The 23340-nt window shown below is 40.9% G+C and overlaps 7 protein-coding genes and 1 pseudogene across 10 annotated transcripts; 5 read left to right on the plus strand and 3 right to left on the minus strand.

Moving 5' to 3' along the window:
• Nucleotides 1-2023, plus strand: LOC137708027 (glucuronokinase 1-like). The gene is made up of 6 exons (XM_068446988.1): nt 1-376; nt 546-695; nt 804-992; nt 1073-1189; nt 1284-1444; nt 1654-2023. The coding sequence occupies exons 1-6, from the start codon at nt 146-148 to the stop codon at nt 1895-1897; spliced, it is 1092 nt and encodes a 363-aa protein (XP_068303089.1). The 5' UTR covers nt 1-145; the 3' UTR covers nt 1898-2023.
• Nucleotides 2024-2093: 70 nt separating this feature from the next.
• LOC137708028 (uncharacterized) lies at nt 2094-3484 on the minus strand. The gene is made up of 2 exons (XM_068446989.1): nt 2979-3484; nt 2094-2542 (listed from the first exon to the last, which is right to left on the minus strand). Exons 1-2 carry the CDS (start codon nt 3411-3413, stop codon nt 2387-2389), a joined length of 591 nt encoding a protein of 196 aa, XP_068303090.1. The 5' UTR covers nt 3414-3484; the 3' UTR covers nt 2094-2386.
• A 554-nt stretch (nt 3485-4038) lies between these two features.
• LOC137708466 (uncharacterized) lies at nt 4039-7453 on the plus strand. Its single transcript, XM_068447548.1, has 9 exons — nt 4039-5026; nt 5158-5213; nt 5290-5372; nt 5484-5562; nt 5820-5930; nt 6319-6428; nt 6688-6771; nt 6881-6918; nt 7190-7453. The coding sequence occupies exons 1-9, from the start codon at nt 4072-4074 to the stop codon at nt 7258-7260; spliced, it is 1587 nt and encodes a 528-aa protein (XP_068303649.1). The 5' UTR covers nt 4039-4071; the 3' UTR covers nt 7261-7453.
• Nucleotides 7454-7588: 135 nt separating this feature from the next.
• Nucleotides 7589-11228, minus strand: LOC137708467 (uncharacterized). Of its 3 annotated transcripts, none has more exons than XM_068447550.1 (14): nt 11038-11228; nt 10480-10615; nt 10248-10359; nt 9978-10130; nt 9578-9682; nt 9261-9344; nt 9075-9190; nt 8853-8954; nt 8650-8763; nt 8457-8513; nt 8298-8364; nt 8151-8204; nt 7976-8050; nt 7589-7893 (listed from the first exon to the last, which is right to left on the minus strand). In XM_068447550.1, exons 2-14 carry the CDS (start codon nt 10497-10499, stop codon nt 7744-7746), a joined length of 1209 nt encoding a protein of 402 aa, XP_068303651.1. In that variant the 5' UTR covers nt 10500-10615; nt 11038-11228; the 3' UTR covers nt 7589-7743. The 3 variants fall into 3 exon arrangements, with proteins under 3 accessions (XP_068303651.1, XP_068303652.1, XP_068303653.1); XM_068447551.1 differs by having other exon boundaries at nt 10480-10651; XM_068447552.1 differs by having other exon boundaries at nt 10480-10611; nt 11034-11228.
• Nucleotides 11229-12605: 1377 nt separating this feature from the next.
• LOC137708564 (SAGA-associated factor 29 homolog A-like) lies at nt 12606-15622 on the plus strand. Of its 2 annotated transcripts, none has more exons than XM_068447671.1 (10): nt 12606-12759; nt 13280-13450; nt 13637-13730; nt 13957-14033; nt 14274-14383; nt 14490-14581; nt 14708-14761; nt 14938-15091; nt 15228-15241; nt 15340-15622. In XM_068447671.1, the coding sequence occupies exons 2-10, from the start codon at nt 13333-13335 to the stop codon at nt 15440-15442; spliced, it is 816 nt and encodes a 271-aa protein (XP_068303772.1). In that variant the 5' UTR covers nt 12606-12759; nt 13280-13332; the 3' UTR covers nt 15443-15622. The 2 variants fall into 2 exon arrangements, with proteins under 2 accessions (XP_068303772.1, XP_068303773.1); XM_068447672.1 differs by having other exon boundaries at nt 12607-12759; nt 13289-13450.
• A 39-nt stretch (nt 15623-15661) lies between these two features.
• LOC137709302 (elongation factor Tu, chloroplastic-like) lies at nt 15662-16921 on the plus strand (annotated as a pseudogene).
• A 1495-nt stretch (nt 16922-18416) lies between these two features.
• LOC137707610 (GDSL esterase/lipase At5g14450-like) lies at nt 18417-20244 on the minus strand. Its single transcript, XM_068446517.1, has 5 exons — nt 19887-20244; nt 19471-19680; nt 19213-19385; nt 18781-19054; nt 18417-18705 (listed from the first exon to the last, which is right to left on the minus strand). The coding sequence occupies exons 1-5, from the start codon at nt 20125-20127 to the stop codon at nt 18455-18457; spliced, it is 1149 nt and encodes a 382-aa protein (XP_068302618.1). The 5' UTR covers nt 20128-20244; the 3' UTR covers nt 18417-18454.
• Nucleotides 20245-21347: 1103 nt separating this feature from the next.
• On the plus strand, nt 21348-23111 carry LOC137709361 (uncharacterized). The gene is made up of 5 exons (XM_068448451.1): nt 21348-21630; nt 22045-22142; nt 22241-22555; nt 22667-22721; nt 22831-23111. Exons 1-5 carry the CDS (start codon nt 21389-21391, stop codon nt 22916-22918), a joined length of 798 nt encoding a protein of 265 aa, XP_068304552.1. The 5' UTR covers nt 21348-21388; the 3' UTR covers nt 22919-23111.
• Nucleotides 23112-23340: the final 229 nt, after the last annotated feature.

The following is a 23340-nucleotide window of genomic DNA, read 5'->3' on the forward strand; positions in this document are numbered from 1 at the left end:
CCTGTGAGATTTACCTAGTCACTAGTGACGTGGCTGGATAAACAAGAATTGAAGCGCGCCAGGCCCAGCAAACACCGCCTCCAACGACTGCGCTTTCACACAGCTGGAGAGGATCACTTCAGTGAGCTGAACAATTGAAGTCGAAATGGACGACCACCACAAAACGACGTCGTCGTCGGAAGCGGCGGTGATTGAGCACAGGGCGTACGCGAGGGTGGGCCTGCTGGGGAACCCGAGCGACGTCTACTACGGCCGCACGATCTCGTTCACCGCCGGTAACTTCTGGGCCACCGTGCGGTTGCAGCCGTCCGATGATCTCGTCATCCAGCCCCACCCCACCCACGACAACGTCGTCTTCCGATCCCTCCATCACCTGGTTCGTCGCCGCACCACTTCAATTTCGCAATTGCGTTTTAGTCCTAATTTTGAATTGAATTTTGCAATTAAACCGAGTTTTCCATTTGCTGTGATTGAATTGAAAATTGGAAATGTGATTGAATTGAAGATTTGAGATGTGATTGAATTGGAAAATCGAAATCGAACAGGTGAATCGGTTAGATAGTGAGGGATATTATGGAGGTGTTCGATTGCTGATGGCGATTTGCAAAGTGTTCTTTGATTATTGCAAGGAAAATGAGATTGAATTGGAAGCTCGAAATTTCACCCTCTCGTATGATACGAATATCCCTCGCCAGGTAAATCTTAATTAACTAAATTTTAATCACACTTGTAATTAAAGTTTAGCGATTCAAGTGAGTAGTGATTTTGATAGTTTGAATTTGAGATTCCGATTTCAATTTCAGGCAGGACTTTCGGGGTCTAGTGCGATTGTGTGTGCAGCCCTGAGCTGCCTTATTGACTTCCACAAGGTTAGGCATTTAATCAAAGTGGAGGTCCGCCCCGGCCTCGTCCTCAATGCCGAGAAGCAACTTGGAATTGTTGCCGGTCTTCAAGATCGTGTGGCGCAGGTTTATGGCGGCCTTGTTTACATGGTACTCGAATTTCAACCATTCCTTACCAGCATTCTTTTTAAATTTCAACCATGACATGTGGTAACTTTTTGAGTTCCTAGGAATTTGCCAAGGAAGACATGGATACATTGGGGCATGGAATTTACACACCCATGGATGTTAGTCTTCTTCCGCCTCTTCATCTCATCTATGCCGAGAATCCAAGCGATTCTGGGAAGGTTAGCATTGCCTTCTTGTTAGTTTTACTTATTGCTTTTCACTTTTTGGGCAATTTATACGAGAATTGATACGTGTGTTTATTTGTGAGGGCAGGTACATAGTACAGTTCGTCAAAGGTGGCTCAACGGTGATGAGTTTATAATATCATCAATGACAGAAGTTGCAGATATTGCACTAGAAGGAAGGATGGCTTTAGTTGAAAAGGACTACGCTAAATTAGCTTCTCTCATGAACAGAAATTTTGACCTTAGAAGGTTTGAGATTGCCCGATTTTGACTTATTGTTCGGTTATGTGATTATTTTGAGCTTTGAAGCTCTTTTATATGCGTCTTTATGTGTTACGTTGTCATCATGACACCATAGTAGCCAGGCTGGATTAACATCGTATATTTTGAACCATCTTCGCATTTGTTATCTTTGTACATTTTATTGATGCTCAATATTGGTATGTGGATGTTGGCAGAAGCATGTTCGGAGACGATGCTCTAGGTGCTTTAAACATAGAAATGGTGGAGGTGGCCCGAAGGGTGGGTGCAGCATCCAAATTCACAGGCAGCGGAGGGGCAGTCGTCGTGTTTTGCCCCGATGGTCCTTTACAAGTGAAGCACTTGGAGGATGAGTGTCGAAAGGCTGGCTTTAAACTTGAACAGATAGAAGTCATTCCCTCTCTTCTAAACGAGGTTGACCTACAAACCTTGTCAAAATAGGCAATGAGTTGGTGTCTTTCAATTTAGTTCTCTTGTTTAGGAACACAGTTTTTACTCCCTTGTATTGGTACAGTGAGAACTATCAATCCTGGTCTTTTATCTGTCGAGAAAACTACGAATTGAAACGATCTATGGATTGCTGATTGTTTTGTTCGAGTACTTGATATCGATGCAAGTCTTTCCAAACACAAATGTTTCGAAACAGAGTATATGCGAAACTAAATGCAAAGCGATCGCTACAAGTATGCGAAAGCATGGACCGAAATCAAAATATAATCAATAGAACATATACAACATACACACACACACACACACTAATCAGCATGGAACACACTTTCCAGTTTCTAGGCCTCGTTCACCTCTTGTGGTTAGTAGGCTACATCGCTCGCTCATACCAAATCACAACGAAAGAAGATATCTCCTCCTACTTCCTAAACCCGAAATTATCTCCTCCTACTTCCTACCTCTTGGGAATTTGATGAATACAGGCTACCATTGCAACGATCTCATGAGCTCCCTCGGTGAACTGCAGATCGGAATATCGAAGAAAAGCGGACTAATCTGTTCCTCTTCTTCGTTATATAGAGCGTCCGCTGTGTCACAGAGACTCGAAACATCACGAATGATCGCTGCGTGTGCGTCTACCTGCATAGATAAAGGAGGATGAAGAAATGTACTTAGCAGGTGAATGATTGCTTACAAGTTTAGGGTCAATTAAGGAATGCTAGGAAAACAAAAACATAAACCCGAAAAGTTCAATTGATGTTTGATTACTGAGAAATCAGAGATATGTAAGAACGTATTGAATCAAAATTTTCAATTTCTCCACAGATTATAAGTGCTAGAATGACAAAATCAATTAAGAAGACAAGAACAGAAACCCTAAAAGCTCAATTGATGTTTGGTTACTGACAAATCAGAGTAATGACATAGAAAATCAGCTCAGCTGAGCCCCAAATTGGTGTCACGAGCTCAAATTTCCGACCTTTGCATAAACCCTAATCCCCAAAATCTTTCAATTTTCAAAAATTGCCACCAACAAAACAATCCCAAAACGAAAAGAAAGAAACCCCCAATTCACCTGCAAGAGAAGCTCATCCACCAACGACCCACAACCGGACTCCGACCCCTGAATCTCTAACGCACTAGGCCCATCCGACGACGCCGTTTTCTGTCGCTCTTCCTCTTCCGTTCGCTGTTGCTGCTCCTCCTCTCGTTGCCGTTGAAGCTGCCGCGCTCTATCCTCCATTGCGCGCAACGTGCTCGACAAAAGTTCCCACTGGTCGATCTCTGCCTGGTACTTATCTCTGAGCTTAAGAAGAAACTTCCTCCTCCGCTCTCTCCGGAGTTTCTCGGGATCTTCCCGTAGATCCGCGGCGGACGAGGACGGTGGAGCGGAAGCCGACGAGTCGGCATCTGGGTCGACCCGGCGCCTCTTCCTCCGCTTGAAGACGAAGCCGTCGTCGTTGCAGACCTCCCACTCTTGGGCGTCCACCCAGGCTGCCGCAGACTCCATTATTGCAGGAAGCCCCGAGCGGGAAAATTGAAAACTTTGAGAATTTTAGTGAAACTTTCAAGTGAAATGATTTTTGCTTGCCCCAGATGCCTCGCGTGGACTTTCTGTGTGATAATACAACATTTAAACGTTGTCGTTTAGGGTTATTCAACAATAAAAGACGAAATTGCATAACTGAAACTTTAATCTAATTGAAATAATGATTTTTTGACTAAAAATTGGTGACGATTAGTTCCTTAATGCATTAAGACGTGCACCTATAGTCATTTTTGTTAATTTCGTTAGGACTCTTCTCAAAATGATTATGTGTCACATACATGAGACTGAATCAAAAAACAAATATAAGAACCAAATGAAATAAATTGAAGTAATGGTTATTCAACTTGAATCCAATTGTAGCAATGATTATTCTAATATGACTCATTTTGTCTAAATTTTGACGAAGTTGACAAAAATAATAATAATTGCACATTTTGATGATTTAAAGGACTAAAAATGATGTATTTTTAATTGAGAAATCATTACTTCAATTTAGTAAAATTGATGGACCATTTCAACAACTTTCTCAAAATAAAACGCAACGCCGTTTTCTCTTCTCCGTTTTATAACAAACGACACCAAATCCTCTCGAGCTATCTCCCCTGTCCTGAGGGCTCCAATGGCTAAACCAGTCTCTCTGTCTCTCCTCTTCCTCCGTCCAACACTCACACTCTCTCGCTTACTGCAACCGCACCCCAACCTCCGCACTGTACTCCGCCGATCATGGTCCCCCAAGACGCCGTCGTTCTCAACCACCTCCACTCCCTACCCACTTCAGTACGACATGATCGTCAACCGCCCTACTCAGTCCTCGCTTGATCACAATCGCCGCCGACCCGCCGGAGTCAGCAGACCGGACTCCGAAACCTCCCTCGAGTCCGAACCCGACTTACCGGAAAAACCCACGTCGGCGTCGGAATTGGGGTTCGAGAACTGGCTCGACGAGAAGCTGGCGTCGGCGGAGATGGACAAGTCGAAGCGAAAGTACTACAATAAGAGGAGGAAGAGGATGTACGGGACGGATTCGGAGGAGGAGGACAGGCGGCGGGAGGAGGAGGAGAGCTTGGTGGAGCTCAAGCCGGAGGTGGTTGAGTTCAACACGCTGCATAAGAGGGAGGAGGAATTGTACTTTTACGACACGTTTGCGTATCCATGGGAAAAGGAGAAGCATTACAAGATGGTGTACCAGCTGGAGAAGAAGTACTATCCTGACCAGTGTCTCGAAAAGGCGTTTCTTGAACCAGGGGAGTCAAATTCCGGTGTCAATGGCGGTAGCGATTTGAAGGGGAAGGCGAAGCCAAAGAAAACGAAAGACAGGGAAGGTGATAAGGGATTGGTGTTCTTTGAGCAGGCGGAGAGGGAGGAGAAGAAGGAGAGAGAATTGGTGAAGAATGTGAGTAGTAAAGATGTGACAGAGAAGAAGGTGGAGGACTTCTTTAAGTGTTTGAAGAAAGTCCCCAATGAAGATGCTGGCAATGGTAATGGGGAGCCATATCTTTTGACAAGGAATACTGAGCTTCCTCCGAGATGGGACGGTCCTTATGGAACTGTGGTTTTGGTGAACAAACCGAAAGGTGAGGCCTTCGGTTTCTTGTGCCCGTTTCCATTTATCCGGTTTGGAGTTAAAATTTGTTCCTGTAATTTTTCCTCGCATCTTATTTGCTTGTTTATTTATAGAGGAATCATAATGCAATTTGCAATACAGGATGGACTTCTTTTACAGTTTGCGGAAAGCTGCGTCGCCTGGTGAAAGTGAAAAAGGTGTCTTTCTAGCTGTAGTGTTATACCTTGCCGTGTAAATAAATGCTCATGTAACTTATTTTCGGGTGGATTACAGGTAGGGCATGCTGGAACTCTTGATCCTATGGCAACTGGTTTGTTAATTGTATGTGTTGGTAAAGCCACTAAGTTGGTAGACGGGTAGGTTTTTTAATGCTATGCAATTTATATAGTTCAGTTGCCATTAGGCCTCATGAGATACTGTGCCTAGGTTGTTAAAATAGTCAATCGAAATTTTTGTACTTACTGCAGATACCAAGGTATGATCAAGGGGTACAGTGGAGTTTTCCGTTTGGGGGAGGCTACTTCAACTTGGGATGCTGATTCACCGGTGTGTTATCTTTTCTGACGAATGCCAGTTTCATCTTATACTAAAGTTATATGCTTGTACGTATACTCATACTCTTAACTCCGAGATCATGAGAAGTGAGAACTAAAACCATATTGCATAGTTATCCACATTTTGACGGATGGATGACCTTTTTTGACGTAGTCTGTAAGAGCTACTGTTGTTACCCCTTTTTGTTTTTTTTATTTTAGTGCAAACTTAACATGGTCTAATTTTTCTTGCACGTCACTCGTGTGCAGGTCATTCAGCGCGAGCCCTGGGAGCATATAAAAGATGAAGACATAAAGAAAGCTGTTGCATCCTTTTCTGGGGAGATCTGGCAAGTACCTCCCATGTTTTCTGCCATCAAAGTAAGCATTTCTTCTCTCTATATACAATGATTACTCTAAGAGAAGTATTAGCAACCACGTAGCTGAGTCCATGAATTTAAAATTTCAAATGCATGTATGGTACATAAACTTTTGTCTCAATTTGGCTCTCCATGTGTTTCAATACAAATCGCGACACAAACAAAATGTTCATGGTAGGTGTAGCAAAGGCTTCAGCTAACTTATTGGCAGACTCAAAACTCTGATATTTGTTTAAAACATTTTTCCCGTGACATAGCAACTCTGTGGAAAATATAAGTTTACCCTTTTTTTATCTTCTAAATTTACATATTTTGTAGATTGTAACAGGTTTAGTCGACCTTGAGGCTTATAATTTATTTGTTGACAAGTTTCACTAATCTTGCAATAGGTTGGAGGTGAAAAGATGTATGAGAAAGCAAGAAGAGGAGAAAGCATTGAGCTCTCACCTAGACGTATATCAATCTTCCAGTTTGACATTGAGCGCAGCTTAGATGACAGGTACCCTATTTTCATTGGCTTTTGTTTACTGTTGCCTTTGTAATTAATAAATTCGTCTAACACCATCTCGTGGCTAAATTGTATCTGGTGCATCCTGCTACCCTTGGGTTAAAGGTCAAAGCCACGGAGTTAGAATTTAGCTATTTATGATTGTTTATAAGTTGTGAGCTCTTATGTCCTCTAATAATCTGATTGTTTATAAGTTGTGAGCTCTTATGTCCTCTAATAATCTGATGTATGCTTATTGTAATTTTTGCAGACAAAATTTGATCTTCCGGGTTATTTGCTCCAAAGGGACATATATTCGGTCGCTTTGTGCAGACTTGGGGAAGGCTCTCGGAAGGTATTGAATTTAGAAGACTCATTCTTTACTCCAAAGTCTCTCCCTTTGAATAAGTGCGACTCCATATATATTTTGTTTCATTGAATCTCTTCAATGTCTTCATTTGCAGCTGTGCCCATTTAACTGCTCTTCGAAGAGATTCAATCGGTAAGATCTTTTGTTCTTAATAACTGCTGATTAGTTGTGTTAATTTGCCCTTGATTTTCTGAAACTTTTACCATCCATAGCGTATTATTATATGAAGGGTTTTCTGTAGAAATACTTTTAGCGACCTTGTGCGGATTTAATTCCAAGTTCTAACAATCTCAAAAAGGAACAGAAGATATTTGACGAAAATTACAACCACAATACATGGAATTTGTTTCTTACTTTCAAGAAAATAATACCGTTAGCTCGGCGTTACCCTTCTGCTTGGCAGGTGAATACTCTGCAGACAATGCATGGGACTTCAAAGAGCTGGAAGAGGCAATTACCAAAACTTATTTCTAATTAGTGATTGCAAATCTAATTCTTTACCTCGCAAGTTTTGAAGCCTTCACAAAACAACACAAGAGGATCGATCATCGAACAATTCATTTTCGAGCTCATAATTTGTAACCCTAGATATTGAGATTGTTTCTTCATTTTTTTCTTCATCTGTTAATGTAAAACATAGCAATTTTTTTGTATTAATTGAAGAATTTACATTGTGAAAATGTTAGTTTCAGAGTTCCGCGTTTGAGATGGAACACAACCTCAGGCGCCAAATGCTCTTAACTGTTTGAGCTTTTAAGACCGTTGCATCGTATTATTGGTAAGCTTGACTAGCCCATCATCATTTATGAATTCCATTAACCGTATGATACGAGTATACCCACAAAAAAAATCACTATTATTGACGGTAGCAACGATACAGCCAAATCGAATGTAACTTTGTGTAAGTACAGTTGACGTGTATGTGTACAAGTTCCTTTCGCCATTATTTTCAACCCTCTAATGAGCTGTTGAACTTGGAGGATCAATTCCCATTTCCTCAAAATATGCTTTCTCGGCGCTCGCCATTCGTGCTTGAAACATCGTCCATTCTCTTCTGCACCTCTCCCTTACCCCTTCCCATGGCGCTCTTCCACCGTCCGCTTTCCCCTGTCGGGAGGAAAAGATCGGTGACTACAGTTTCCTACAGATATAATAAGCAAATCAGTTGAGATCAAAAGTTCGGGTTTACTTGGTTCCCGAGTGAAGGAACGCCTTGATGGACAATCCACTGCGCATCCACGACTCCTATTTTCTTATGTGCAGGCTGTTTCCGAGCAAAGATGAAAAGGTTGAAGATTATAATTACAATCACAAACAGGAAGGAGTAATATAATTAAGGTAGAAAGAGAGAAGTTGTTTCGAACCGCTACACAATGTCTAAGAGCAAAATCCAGACCCCAGCCATGGACCAGGTCATTCTGCAATAGCATGGAAAGGTTTTAAAAGTTAGTAATAAGAGTAATCACTCAAGGTTCGCAATAGTTTTAACGGTGAAAGACAATAATGAATACCTGAATCATATGCCAAACACAACGCCATGCGTCGCGAGAAAACACAGGTGCCATAATTTCAACAAACCTGCATGATTTGGTGTTCAAGGTATAATGCATTAGAAGTCCGAACACATTCCAAAGTTTCCACAGCGGTGATGAAGATATATATATACATACGCTGCACATGGTGGCAAATGCGGATCGTTGCACCAACCAGGTTTCTCCTCTGTCTGCCTGTATGAAGAGGTACAAGAAAACATAGGTAAAGCAGCAATTTGAGTCATCACTTGAATCCGGTGAACCCAAAATAAAGTGATATATTATCAATGAGCGAAAGACAAAGAAAGATAGGAAAATCAGCCAATCTTACATGTGAACTTCACTATCACCTCTCCGCTTTGTCATCTGCCATGTTAGCCCGCTATTTGGTTCTAAACCAGGCTGTGATATTTCCAAACCATGTTTCTTGACCAACTTTATGTATCTGGTTCAAAGAAGATTGATGCCTTAATATATAGTTCATACAAGTAGTAGTTTTCAATTAAAACACCACAGTTAATTCCCAACGCTCACTTCTCTGCATTAAAGTGCTCCAAACCGAGATCCTCATCCCAAATAAATATGTATTCGTAGGGTGCCACAATGTCAGGATGCAAAAACCGCTTGGCATACCACCTGGAAGCAGTTTCCAGGAATCTTATGTGAAAACATAACTCTTGTGGGATTTAACATAAGTCCGTTGCAGAACTATTAGGACAAACTTTAAATATACAAAGGAGCTCATTTCTTTCTAACCATTTAGTTTGCTTCTGTATGCTCACGTGGATAGCCCGCTTCGACCATTCAAATTCATCCCATTCACTTGTCAAACCATCATAGTGAAACAAGAGTATGGTGAAATTCTCTGAAAACTGTAAATTTACGTTAGTAAGAGAAAGAGAGATAAATAAATGCACAATAAAATTGGTTGAGAGAACTGACCTTTTTAACAGCTGCATCAACATTTTTTTTCTGAGCATAACCTACGGTAAAGGTTACAAGATACTTTGGCTTGACAAGTAAGTCCTGCAAGTTCCACCTCCAAAAGAAAGGGCTAAGATTAGAGAACAGGTCTCCTAGGGACTGAGTGAAATTTTTAGTAATCCTCTAAAGAGAGGCAAGGTAACTGAATATCACTCTTTCATGGTGTATTTCATTACTATCACCGCACAGGCATCAAACTTAATGACTTCATATAAGAGAGGAATCTAGAGGTCAGACGTGTCATTCATACTAAACTTATAATAGCAGATGCACACCTCACTGGGCAGGCCCCATAGTCGGCGAAGATAGAAATCCGATTCAGATGCAACGATACCAGGCGGTAGGCTTTCAGCCCCTCGAGGATTAGTTGGAACCCAAATCTGCATTGTAGGCAAATGGATAGAAGTCAGTGCCAGCACATAAACTTCAGAACAGTAGATTGCACCAAATTTCCTGTAACAATTACAACATCAAAACAGCCCGAAGAAAAAGATAACCTTTCACTGAATCCTTTAACTTTGCCCCTAGAAAAAACTATACGGGCGTGTGCACTCAGAGAAGTATCTTAATTTCCGTTACTAGCAAGCAAGCAATTTCTGCTCAAAAGTATTACAATAATTAGCCTAGGAGAAGGCCTAAATCCATTTGTGCTGCACAAGTATAATTTAAACATACCTTTGTCTCCTGAGATACATATTTTTCAGTGCGCACTTCGTTTCCCTTCAAAGAAGACCAGGCATTCAACAGTGCTTGGGTTGAAAACCCATAGTACTTTTCCTCTATGTACGAAAGATCAATCGAAGGGAAAAGGGTGGAAGGAAGATTCATCTACCACATTCAAACACAATTCGTAAGTCCATGTTCTCTGTATATGATCTGGATTCGGAACCAAATTAATGTGAAACACAACCATACAGAAAAACGATAAAATGATAATTCGCGCACCTTAGTTAACGAAAGTGTTGGAAAAGATACTCCTACAAAGAATCCGATTACAACACCAACAAAGATCGTCACCACAAGCCTCATTGTCTCATTAGGGTTTCTCAAATTTCCGCTGCAGCTCAAAAGAGGTTCACATTACACAAATGATGCAAACTCTGAGTCCCGTTATAACATCAACGAACGTAAAGATTAAAGAATGACCAAACCAAAAACAAAAGTCAAAGATTCGTACATGCGTATGGGAGACACCATATTACTGAAATTACTACGATTTCAGAGTCACAAAGATACAGGTTGAATTCTAGCAAGCAGCAGGAGTTCCATACATGCGAAAATCGGCAGACTCTACAGGTTCATCAGTGAACTGCCTGCCCTCATGGAAAATTAACCATTAATCCAAAACCCTGAGAAGATAAATTACTTAGCTTAAACCATCAAATTAATTTCAAAACATCAAATTAATTGTAAACCATCAAATTAATTTCAAAACATCAAATTAATTTTAAAACATCAAATTAATTTCACCACAATAGCTCACTGGCTTTGTTTACACCACTCATCAGCTGATCCAAATTCTAATTACATCAAAATTCATAGCTTAGCAACCAATTAAGGGAGATTATATTTACGTTAAAATGGCATGAAATTTAATGCGGAAAATTCAGCGGGAGTTTCTAAATTCATTAAATTTATTGGCATGAAGTTAAACTCAGTTAAAAGCATCAAATCCGGAAATATTTACTGGGATTAAGGAAAGTAATTAGTATCTAACGAGAAGGTAAAAACGTACGGAGGTGACTTTGCCGTAAAAAAAATCGTCAACGCGGCGGAGCACAACCGGACGCGGCCCAGCTCCGTTGTCCGGCAAGGCCGGCGTTCCAGTTCCGTTTCCCTGTTTCTCCGAAACCGATTGGGCTTTTGAAAATGGCACCTACGAGGAACTGCTGAAATTTGAATTCCCCGACGGATTCCATTTCTGTAACGCCTTTTGTAAACGAGCTTCATGATTCCGTTTGGACTTTTCTCTAATCACGTGCGGCGCTCGTGATGGGAAGTTTTGAACCAGAGGATGTAGCCCCCGCCGTTGGATAAGGGGATTTGTGGGACCCGCGTGAACGGGTGGAAATCCGGCCGTTGACCGAAGTGCGGAAGTCTTAGGGTGCGCCTGCGCAGTGGCTAAGAAGAAACAAAGATATCCGTGAATTTCAAATGATTAGGAAATGATGGTTGTGATTTGGTAGTGCAAGAGTGAGTACATTGCTCTAGTTAAATAGATCTTCATTTTTAGGAATTTCTTAGTTTAAACTCACGCTTCCAACAAGATTCTATTTAATTACTTACTTTAGAAAAAGACATATTCTTGTTTCGAGATCTGAACTCGCATCTTACGAAGTTAAACGCTTTATTTTTGCAAAAAATACACCATTACCCTTTGTTTGAACGCTTCGATCATATTAAGGAGGGAGTCAAAAGTGAATAACGTGTCGATAATATGTCAACAAAACCCGTTTTGGCCTTGATAATGTTCTGGGGCTCACTACTATGTTTTTCCACTTATTTTTTTAGTTTTTGGCTCAAATATTTGACTAAATATACATTTGTTGCTTAATAAACTGTAAAACTGCTTTCAAATTCCTTAAAGAGTTTAACTTAACGCTCAGGAAAAATATTTTGCGAAAATAAAAAATTTGCATTTTTGTCAAAAAACGTGGGTGTTAGGCGGGCATCACACAAGCAACATGAATCAGACTCAGCTCACGCAAAACAAGGCAAATCATGGCAAGCAAAACTAGGTAGGTTCTGCCCACATCAAACTAGGCGGGCTTCTGGCATGCAAAACGAGGTGGGACACGTCGCACAAATTAAGGCCAACCTTGCACATGGAAAATGAGGCTAGTTTCATGCATCCCAAAATGACGTCGGCTCCATGGACGCAAAAATGGATGGGCTTCTTGCACACAAATCGATGCGAACACCTCACATGCAGAACGAGGTAAACCCCCGGGTGCCCAGAAAACAAGTTGGGCTCCGCACACGAAAAAATTAGTTTGAAGAACATGAATATGATAGTTTGTTGTGGTGGTAAGAGAAATAAAAGAAAAATTAACAAAAATGCACAAAAATGATTCAATGTATGTATTTTCACCTTCACCTCACTGTGAAGTTTGAAAATTAAGGTGAGACTTTCCGTTGAGTGTCAAATCCTATTTCACAATCGGGTAAAGGGAGGGCAATTAGGTCTTTTCACTAATACATTTGCTTTTTAAAAAAATAATTGAAAATGGTATTGGTGTCATTTTGGGTATTTTACCTTTTTTTTTTTTTTCTCCATAAATTATGAAAACAAAAATGTTTAATCGCAGTGCAAATTTGTAATATCCAATGCTCAGTAAATCGGCCAAAGAGTCTACGAAGAAATCTCTGAATTTCCATTCGAGCCCTCCACGGTTTCCACGCTCTAGTCTCACCCGCCGGTGATTCTCTCGCTCCTCACCCGCATTCTTACTCACAGGTGCTCCTCTTACTCTGAGCTTTTAGGGTTTCCAATTCTCAGTATTTTGATTTGGGGAAATATTCATTGTTCATAATCTGGTTTGTCTCGGAATTCGGAATATCTGCTTTAATTGGAATTTTTGTAGGTTAATGTTGCTTAATTACTTTCTATGATTTTTTTCTCTGTGTAAAATTTAATCATTGATTAGTGAATATATTTGTAAATTGAGGAATGAGGAAGAACATGAATCCAGTTTACTTTAATTTGATTATATCCAGTTATCTTAGCTTTCATTTGTCAGATTGAATGAATTGAAGAAAATTAAAGGACAGAAATTGACAGAGTGTCTGAGCGGTAAAAAGGGATGTGTGGATAGTATCACCCATTTTTTACCCATAAAGAAATTTTTAATCCAGAATTTTAACTCGTATGGTTCTCGAGTTTTAGAATTAGGTATGTATAATTTATGCAAGTGAAAGAAACCTCATTTTAGTTTTCGTATGCTTGTGCATTGCTGATGATTGAGTTGGAATTTTAGGGGGAAAAGATTGAGCTCAGAATTTGGTGGGAGTGAAATTTTGGGACGGAACAATGTCAGCGCCGGACATTGCAGGAATACTGGAAAAGTCGAAAGAGCTCGATCAATTAAGGAAAGAGCAAGAAGAGGTGCTCATCGAGATAAACAAGATGCATAAGAAGCTCCAAACTAGTAAGTCACTTTGTTAGTCTTTGGAAATATTCTGTTAATCTTTTATAATTGGATGTTTTGATGAATATTTTTTTTCTGTTTTTCGATATAGTAGATAGTTAACATTCAGTTTAGAAGTGAGGAATGACCAATATGTTTAATAATATTGGTTTCTTTTTTAATCTTTCTCGGCATGTTAATACGCAGCTCCTGAAGTGGTTGAGAAGCCTGGGGATAATTCATTGTCGAAGCTGAAGAATTTATATGTGCATGCCAAAGATCTTTCTGAAAGTGAAGTAACGTATGTTTCTTTTTATCTCTCTTCAAGTTAAACACTTCCATGGAACTGAAAAGAAAAAGGGTTAAAAACTCCTAGGAAGCTTACATATTGTCTTTTTTCGGTTATTTGGCTGAAGATTAAAGAAATATGTTGTTGAAGCTCATGCTTGTCTCAACCTCTTTTTTGTGCAAGTTAGCTTTAGTTTATTGATAAGCTGTTCAGGTTAGTTTATTGTATTTTGTTGCAGTGTATCCAATTTGTTGTTGAGTCAACTCGATGCTCTATTGCCTTCTGGACCTCCAGGGCAGCCGCGAAGAAGGATGGGTATGGAATCAGGAGCTATAAGCATTCCCTTTAAACATTTACATATTTCCATTGGCTTTTAGTTTTACATAAATATTTCACAGTTTATGTTAATTGTCAGATGCCATTATTATGCTTAACCAAAAAATAAATAAATACGTATATGACATTAGATGTAGTGGCTAATATTCCATTGAGATTCAGGTGCGTTTTGGAAAACACTATAATTTCTTCATTTAGCTGATATTGCATATACTGCAGAAGGTAATGAGCAGAAAAGGAAGAGAATGAAGACTGATTCAGACATTTCAAGGATTTCCCCTTCCGTGCGAAGTGAACTCGAGGCTTGTGCTAGTCTGAAAGGGGAACAGGTATGCGTTTGCAAAGGCCGCTCTGTTGCTCTTGGTTATGATGTAATCCTTCAGTTAATTCTTCTCTTTGAATTTCGGTTTGTTGACATTAACTTGTCACTTTTAGGTAGCAGCTAGGGTTACAGTCACTCAAGAAGATGCTGACAAGGATGAGTGGTTTGTTGTAAAAGTGATACATTTTGACAAGGATACAAGAGAGTAAGTCTAGTTTAACTTACTATGTGACGATTCGTTTTAATTTGTATAATTTTTTAGCACAGTCGATATCTGCCAGCTTGGTTTGTTTGTTTCAGAAATTGTGTGATGCTAGTTAGAATTGTGCAGATTTGAAGTACTAGATGAGGAGCCGGGTGATGATGAAGAGGGTGGTGTCCAAAGGTATTGCTTTTTCTGTTTTAACAATTTGGTTCTTTTTGGATGCTTAACTTTCTTTTTCATGATCTTTTTATTTCAGCTTACCACAGATGAATTTTTCTTCGATTTAGCTGCATCTAATTAGTTTCTCACGTTTTGGGACATTCACCATTTTGCTTCTTTGTTGTTGCTGCTCTCAGAAAGTACAAGTTACCTATGAGCGCTATTATCCCTTTCCCGAAGAGAAACGATCCTACCAGTGCTAAAGATTTCCCTACTGGAAGACCCGTTTTGGCTGTATATCCAGGAACAACTGCACTATACAAGGCAACTGTGGTGAATGGCCATCGCAAGGTGACGATTCCATCCATCCACTTTGATGCACTTTTCTTTGTAGATTTGTGTTTTTAGTATCGTTTTGATTATGCCGTGGAACTAAACTAACCCCTGATCATGCTTTGCACGCTTCTGTCGGTTTCTCAACCATCAGAGGAAGACAGATGAGTAAGTTACCTCTCTATGGATTTTGTTTTAGGCATCTTAATTTAGTCGTTTCCTTGTTACATGCGTGATATGATGTTTCAATGTTTGAATTTGGGCAGTTATTTGTTGGAATTCGATGACGACGAGGAAGACGGATCCTTGCCTCAGAGAACAGTGCCCTTCCATAAGGTGGTTGCCCTGCCGGAAGGCCATCGCCAGTGATTCTTTGTTGCTGTTTATAGGTTGTGTATAAATTAAAGTTAATTGCCCTCTAGATCGTATGGTGTAATTTTCTACTTTTCTTGTCCCACAGTAAAACCACACTTTTCAAAAACTCGGGGATTGGGAATGTTACTATTATGTGGCTTTATATTATATGTAAAGTGACTCGTTTAGTTTTAAGGAACGTTTGTTTCACACCATTTGGCGTCAAAATGAATCATGAGGTTTTAATTTTTTATTTATTTTAAAGCATGCATAAATTGAAGCTATAAAATCACTAAAATTCTATTTTAGAAATCTAAATCCAAAAACCTCGTCTTAAAGAGACTAAATGTTAAAAAAGTTAGAGCTACTCTTAGTCTTAGAGATGCTCTTTCCCTTCAAAATTGATCATCTAGTTAACTGTTAAGTGGTGACGTACGAGACCCGAAACCCGCCACTAAGCCCACGTGGACTGCCCGGTCACGCTGACTGTGTCAAGAACATGATCACCGGCACAGCCCAAATGGACGGCGCCATCCTCGTCGCCTCCGGCGCCGACGTCCCCATGCCCCAGACCAAAGAGCACGTGTTGCTGGCCAAACAAGTCGGCGTGCCCAATGTGGTCGTTTTCCTGAACAAGCAGGATCAGGTGGACGACGAGGAGCTGCTTGAGCTGGTGGAATTGGAGGTCCGGGAGCTCCTGTCGTCGTACGAGTTTCCGGGAGACGATGTGCCGGTGGTTTCCGGCCCGGCATTGCTGGCTCTGGAGGCGTTAATGGCTAACCCGAAAATCAAGAGAGGGGAGAACGAGTGGGCGGACAAGATTTATGCTTTGATCGATGCTGTGGATAGTTACATTGGCGACGGGAAGGGTAGAGAGGGGTAAAGTGAAGGTTGGGGACAGTGTGGACATGGTGGGATTGAGAGAGACTAGGAGCACAACGGTGACGGGTGGAGATGTTTCAGAAAACACTCGATGAGGCAATGGCCGGTGACAATGTGGGGCTTCTGCTGAGGGGAATTCAGAAGGGGGATATCCAGAGAGGGATGGTGGTGTCGAAGCCGGGCAACTAGCCTCACACGAAGTTTGAGGCGATTATGTATGTGTTGAAGAAGGAGGAGGGCGGGAGGCATTCCCCATTCTTTGCAGGATACAGGCCACAGTTTTACATGAGGACGACGGATGTGACAGGGAAGGTGACTGGAGTTAAGAATGACAAGGATGAGGAGTCGAAGATGGTGATGCCGGGAGACCGGGTGAAGATGGTGGTGGAGCTTATAATGCCGGTGGCTTGCGAGCAAGGAATGAGGTTTGCTATCAGGGAAGGTGGCAAGACTGTTGGAGCTGGTGTCATCCAGTCCATCATCGAGTGAGTTGATAGCGAAATTGTTAGTTAGGGTAATCTTTGTTTATCTACATATGATTGGAACTATAGACAACTTACTAATTACTTGTGGTGATCATAGTTTCGTTGATAGCTCGATCTCATTCATTGTGGTTTTCGCCTTCGGTTTTTTCATTTGAAGTCAATACATTGTAAGAGGTAATTGAAAAACAAGTTACTAGGATCACAGATAAAACATAAATAATTACAATAAACCAATCAAATAATTAAGGGAAATAAACTTATCTTCCAAAGCAGAGGAAGAAGATGCCATGACTGCTAGGGTTTCAAAAGGAGTCTTACACACTCAAGCAGCTGAGAGTCCTTGCTATCAAATATAACTGTGAGTGCAGGGACCTCCTAATATATAGACGCTCATCCCTTTTGATCCGGCCTATTAACTGATTAAAGGGATATTCCAAATCAATTAGGATTTCATTATAGTCCTAAATGATAACAAATTCTTTGTCAACTAATTAAGGTTTTCATGATTAATTGCACTAAATAAGGACACCTAAACCTAACCAAATATGACTCCATAATTTTCTCAACTATTAACTCAGATTGACCAAGTTACCTGTATGTCAAGAAACAGTGAGCACATGTTCTTTGACACTCACAACTTACATACATATGTTTGAATTAGGGTTTGGTCGATCAACATTTTGTGTGTTATGGAAGGGTCAGTGAGTGTTAGAATTGTTGTTGCCTTGGAGTTAGTCGGTATTGACCTAAGTTGATATCAGGGGCGAAAAATAAACGGATGTGCTTTTAATGTTCGATTCTCAACTCTTGATATCGAATCCAAGGGTGAGCGACAAAGGATTTTAGAACGAGTTCGTACTTTTTGTTAGTGTCTGAAGCAGAGGAATGCCTGCTGGCATGTGAAGTTTGTGTTGTGTTCTGAGTTTTGGCTCTTTGTTGAGTGGGAAGTGGAAGAGGAACTGAGATGGATACGAATGCGATCGATTGAAAGTGAAGTAAGTTGGCATCTGTTTGTTAGCATTCTGAATGTTACAGTACATGTTTGGTTGGTTGCCACGATCAAATCGAAGTTTAATGGTCCATGATTCATTTGGAGGCTTGTAGCCGAGTGTTGTGTTTTCTCAGAATTGCATCAGCCCACCACCTTTGTTAGGTTTGTTTGCACCACCACGACGATTGTATTTTGTTTGTCACACTCGAATCAAAATTTTATGAAAAATACTCCTATGGCATGGGAATACCGTCAGCGTGGCGTCCCATGCCCTAGAAGTTGCTCTCATGTCCGAACCTAAGAGCAGAGAAAGCAGCTGAAACCTGGAAATCCCCACTCGCTTCATTCTATGCTTGAAAGGATCAGGGACAGAGGGACAGACGGAAGTCGATACAAGCAGAATGACTAACCAAAGTACGTTCAGTTTCATCACCTGGGCCGGACCCAAAGCGGAAGCCTAGCACCAAGTTCAATCTCCAGCGACAACGGTTCCAAATGCCTGTCCACCGGAACTAAAAAGAGGTCGGCGAGCTTTCTGTCCTCTGTTAGCCTCCGATGGAGGATGACGGAATTGTATATCATACCAAGCATTGATGTGAAATGGAAAAGTAAAAACAATAGGAAGATGTAATAGGAAAAGATTGAATGTATATTATTACTGTCGAACTCTCAATGCCTATGACAAGCTTTAGTAATCGGAATTGCCGGGATTGACGAAGGCGAGCCATTGAGTATACGATTAGCAACCCACTGGTTCGCACCCTGAGTGTAGTGAATTCCATCCCAGCTGATAAAAGCCGACGGGTTTTGACATGAATCACCGTACACTTCCCTTCCGCTCGCACTTCCTTTATTCCCGCACCAGACATGGTCGTATTTCACATGATACCCGCAGCAAACCTTCATTGGTTCGGCAAATCCTGTAAACAAAATTGTAACGTTGATCAGTATCGAACAAGATAATTCGTGGTAATGAAGTTGAAGAAATTGGGTACCTTCGGTCTTTGCTGTGCCGATGAGTCCATACTTGGCGGCAAAGACATCGACATACGTGATCGCAGCTTGTGGGAGCTCGGTTCTGAGTTTGGTGACTCTGTCCCTTAGCTGCCTGTTGAACTCTACGGCGATATCGTTTTGGGCCTTGACGCAGCCGTGGTTGTCAAGAAAACCGGGCGGCGGATTCAGATTGTAGAATAACTGTATAGGCAAGCAACCAACAGGACCTGTGTTGTGTATCCAAAATGTCCTCCCTCCTTCTTCATATATCCGCTGAAGTTTGTCAATCAATCGCAACCGATATTAGAAACATGAAGATTTTTTTTGTGCCTCCAATGAGCGCTTCTAGTAGGAGTGCTTCCTACATAAGCAATTCGAAATTGACCTACTTAAGGTTCTTGGTTTTAAGCAATTGTTATGGTGCTACTTACATGGACTGCTATGGCTAACTGGTTGACAATGTCCGGCAGCTGTGCACGTAGCTGGTCGAAACTTAGCTTCCGAAAACCCGCGGATAGATCATTTTGCCCGATATCAAACGTGTAGAGAGCCTTTGCGAAATCTTGAGGATTCGGCAGAGCGCTTCTCTGAGAAGGGTTCTTGGCTGGAGAACATCGCAAACAGTTCACAGTTAAACAGCTAACAAAGATTGAAACTTGAAGCAGTTTTCGGCACTAAAAAGATCGAACCTTGGCGGTAGAGATCGGCGGTGCGGGCCTTGAACTGCAGGAATTGCGCCGTCTGCATGTCGAGGGAGAAAGGACTAATGCCGTTCTCAAAGATGGTTTCGTTCGGCCTTCTGACGGTGGATCCGCCGGTGGCGAAATTCGCACCGTGCCGGTAATTTGTTCCAAGTGAGTTCAAATATGCACTCAAGTACGGCAGCTTTAGGCGCTCAGCTGCACAAAAATTACCATTCAACTCAATCAGCACACTAACTAAATAATAAAACCAGCCTGAATATTTTAGGACAACGACACTTCTCATTTTTGCAAATCACAGTTCAGTGCACATCCATAATAACAAAAACACAAAAATAAATAATATGCACGTCATATCAAACTGTGATTAGGAAAGTAAGTATTTCCCTTGATATAATTGTTACCTATGAAGTCTATGACAAGGCGGCCATCGGCGGCCCTCCCGGCCGGCTTATGGAAGAATGCTTCGCCGTTAGGAGGTTTGATTGGCTCAAATGCAGCGGATATGCCGCCGGTGTCGGAATTTGAGTCCCCGAAGTTGTAAATTGCCGGAAAAGAACAGGGTGGTAAGTTCTGGCCTCCCATTGCCAAAACCCACGAAGCCAAGAAGAACCCGGATGCCAGAAGCAGTTTCCAAAACTCCATTTTCCACCGTTTGGCTGATGGTAGTGAGGCTAATCATGCAGCATTTGAAAATGTGAAACCTGTATAGGAAGGGACTGGTTTGGATAGGATAAAGTTATCCTACTTTATTATACGTGGGGACAAAGATATGCATTAGAGAGATTCACAGGCATGTGCTGTTGAATTTACTAGGCGCCGAAAAAAGGAGAATAAAGTTAGAATGTAGTCGGTGGATGCGGAGAGATTTTCAGTGTGTCGGAATATCAATATCGAAAATTTTATAATACAAATAGTTGATAATTGAAAAAGCAAAATTTCTAAATGTTTGTATTATAAAATTTGGTGTATCGACCCAACACACTAAATCTTTTTTTTGTAGATGCGAGGTTTGTGACTCTCGTGTAAGGCTCAGTGTGTACCGTACATAAGTTCATTAACACTGGACCATGGTTGTCTCTATATGCCATAAACTCATGAACAGCATGACAGATCTATTATTGCATGGGTGTTTCGGAGAAACGATACGTTTGGATGCGCTTTTGAAATGATCGAAAGCGTTTTTAGTGAAATATTTTTAGAACCAATTATTAGTAAAGATGAAAGTAAATTCTTAAAAAAAAAAAAAAACACTTAAAGTGCTTCATGGAAGAAGTACAAAACCGGTGATTCTTGCAGAAAGCACTTTAAGTATTTTTAAAACCCAAAAATATTTTCTCTAAAAGCGCTCTTAGTCATTTTAAAAGTACATTCAAACAAGCCTTAAGTCTTTTAAATGTTCATTTATTATTTTTTACCTATAACATTCCTCGTGTGACCATGTTTTATAAGTGTTACAAGTGAGCGATGGTCATAAGGGACAATTAAGAGAATTTTTAAAAGAGATGTCAAAATATCTAAATCAGAACTAAAATCAAATCTGATGTGACATAATATGAATTGGTAGCCCTCAGCATCACCGTTTCTGCCAAAACTACCAGCAACTTAAAAAAATTTTAATTATTAAATTCATTGTGACACTTTATGGATTTGAGACAACATCATTTTGACGTTCCAGCTACGTATTGGTCTCTCTCTATTCACTGGGAATAGCAAAAGAGAAGGCCCAAAATAGAAATGGTCTCACATTTACACACTCGGATCCAAAAAAATAGGCCCAAAAGGCTTAGGAGTCCAGGACCAGACGAGGCGGGCTTATAACTAGGTCTGGGGGCCCAAAACATTGTGTCTTCGCTAGCTCTCCATCTCTCTGCGCGGCAACTTGAGAAACTCAGGCTACTCAGCAATGGCGACGACTGAGAAGAAGGCGGAGGAGGAGGAGAAGGAAGGGAGCAACCTACTGGGCTCGCCGACCTTCAAGGAGCTCGAAAATGGCCGCTTCCAGTGCGTCGAGACAGGCCACGAATTGGTGGCCAAAGACAAGGAAGTGTACTCTCATAGCAAACGGTGCCGTTTGGGCCTAATCGAATATGCCCTTTCCCATAAGAAAGCTCCTCTCAACATGTTCAAGCAGGATCCTCTTTCCCGGTAATTTCATTTTCTTTCGCTTCGGTTACATAAAGATTTAAACTTTGATTAATTTTTGCATAATTTACATTGGAATTCAGCTGGGTTTGATCGCTAAGCACTTCTGATCAAAAGCACTTGTGCTTCCTAGAAACATGTCGAAATTTTCATTAAAATTAAAGTGCTTTCTGGAAAAATACTTGGAAGTACTTCCTGAGTAGGTGCTTCTGCAGAAATCGCTTTTACCTTCTGGTGTTTTCCCAAAGATAATCAAAATCGCATTTGTTGGTCGGAAACAGGCCAATGTTGAATTTACGTTTGTTTATATTTGCCATGTTGCGAATTGATATACGAAAAGCTTTTGAGTTTTACTGCAAACCAAGCAGAGATTTCGGGTTTATGCTGAAACCTGGTTCATTTGCTTTCCTTGTGCAGTTCAAAGTCGGTTTGTAAACTAACAGGGGATACTATCAATAAGTCAGAGGAGCACATTTGGAAGCATATAAATGGGAAACGCTTCCTCAACAAGCTCGGTTCGTATATTGTTTCGTTCTTTTTCAAATTTGTGTATGGATTGGCTTCCGGACTCCAATGTGTTTAATGGTGATGTTCGTGTCGGTTATATAAACAGAAGAGAAGGAAGAAGAGAAGCTAAAAGCCAAGGGAGTGGTAGCAGAGGTGGATGATCAGAACCCGGAAATAGTATCTGACCAAGAAGAGGACGGAGACAGAAAGAAGAAGAAGAAAAAGAAGAAGAAGAAGAAGGATGATGGAGTTGATGAGATTATGTCTGGAAAAAGTAAGGCTTCTGATGAGGAAGGCGATACAGAAGAAACTGACTTTTGGATGCCTCCAGTGGGAGAACGTTGGGACTTTGACGATGGAGGTGACAGGTGGGGTTCCGGTTCAGAGTCAGAGAACGAGGATGACGAGATTGATGGAGCTGGTATGTCTTTAGTCATGAACAACAAAAGTATAATGTTGATCCAGCATTTGGTATTTTGCATGTGTTATTGTTGGATCTTTCAGCTGATCTTCAATTTTATCATATCTTTAGTTTCAGATGGTGCATTTGAAGATGGCGACGAGGAGTCAGAAGAGCTCTCCAAGCGGTATGAGTGCTTCTTAATTTCTGTTTGCTCTCCGGTCTCTATTTTGTTTACAATGAACGCCATTGATGTTCTGCTGAAAGTACTCAATTATTGTTCTTATGCTTTGCAGGACGAAAAGAATGTCCATAGAAATTGGACCGAGCAGCTTTGCTTCAAGGAAGAAGAAGAGTAAAAAGAGCACGAAATTAAAGACTTGAAGAAAGAACTGTGATAAAGATTAACTGCTCCTAGCAATTTTTGAAGTATTTGGTAAGGGGTGATTTCGGTTCCGGTTCGAAGCTCTTTTGAAGGTTGTATTTTTTGCTCTAGTGATGTTATTAGGCCAAAACATTTTGTTAAGTGTAAATTAATCAAGATTTTTGCCCATGACTATTGAATTGATTGATGTTTGACCGACTGAGCTGGGTTATGTGTTAATGGATTATTCCCATTTGTTGGCGTTGAGGCTCGTAATTATCAAAATCAACCTTTCGACCACCTAGCCGGCAAAATTTGAACATTCTGACCACCTCGCCGGAAAAAAAATTAAACCTTTCGGCCACAAAAGCCGAGGTTGTAGGCTTGTATACCAAGTCAAAGATGGGCGGTATCCCGAGTCTATTAGAGCATTGTCATGTAT

Source organism: Pyrus communis, chromosome 11 (assembly GCF_963583255.1).
Source record: "Pyrus communis chromosome 11, drPyrComm1.1, whole genome shotgun sequence".
Classification (NCBI taxonomy): Eukaryota; Viridiplantae; Streptophyta; class Magnoliopsida; order Rosales; family Rosaceae; genus Pyrus; species Pyrus communis.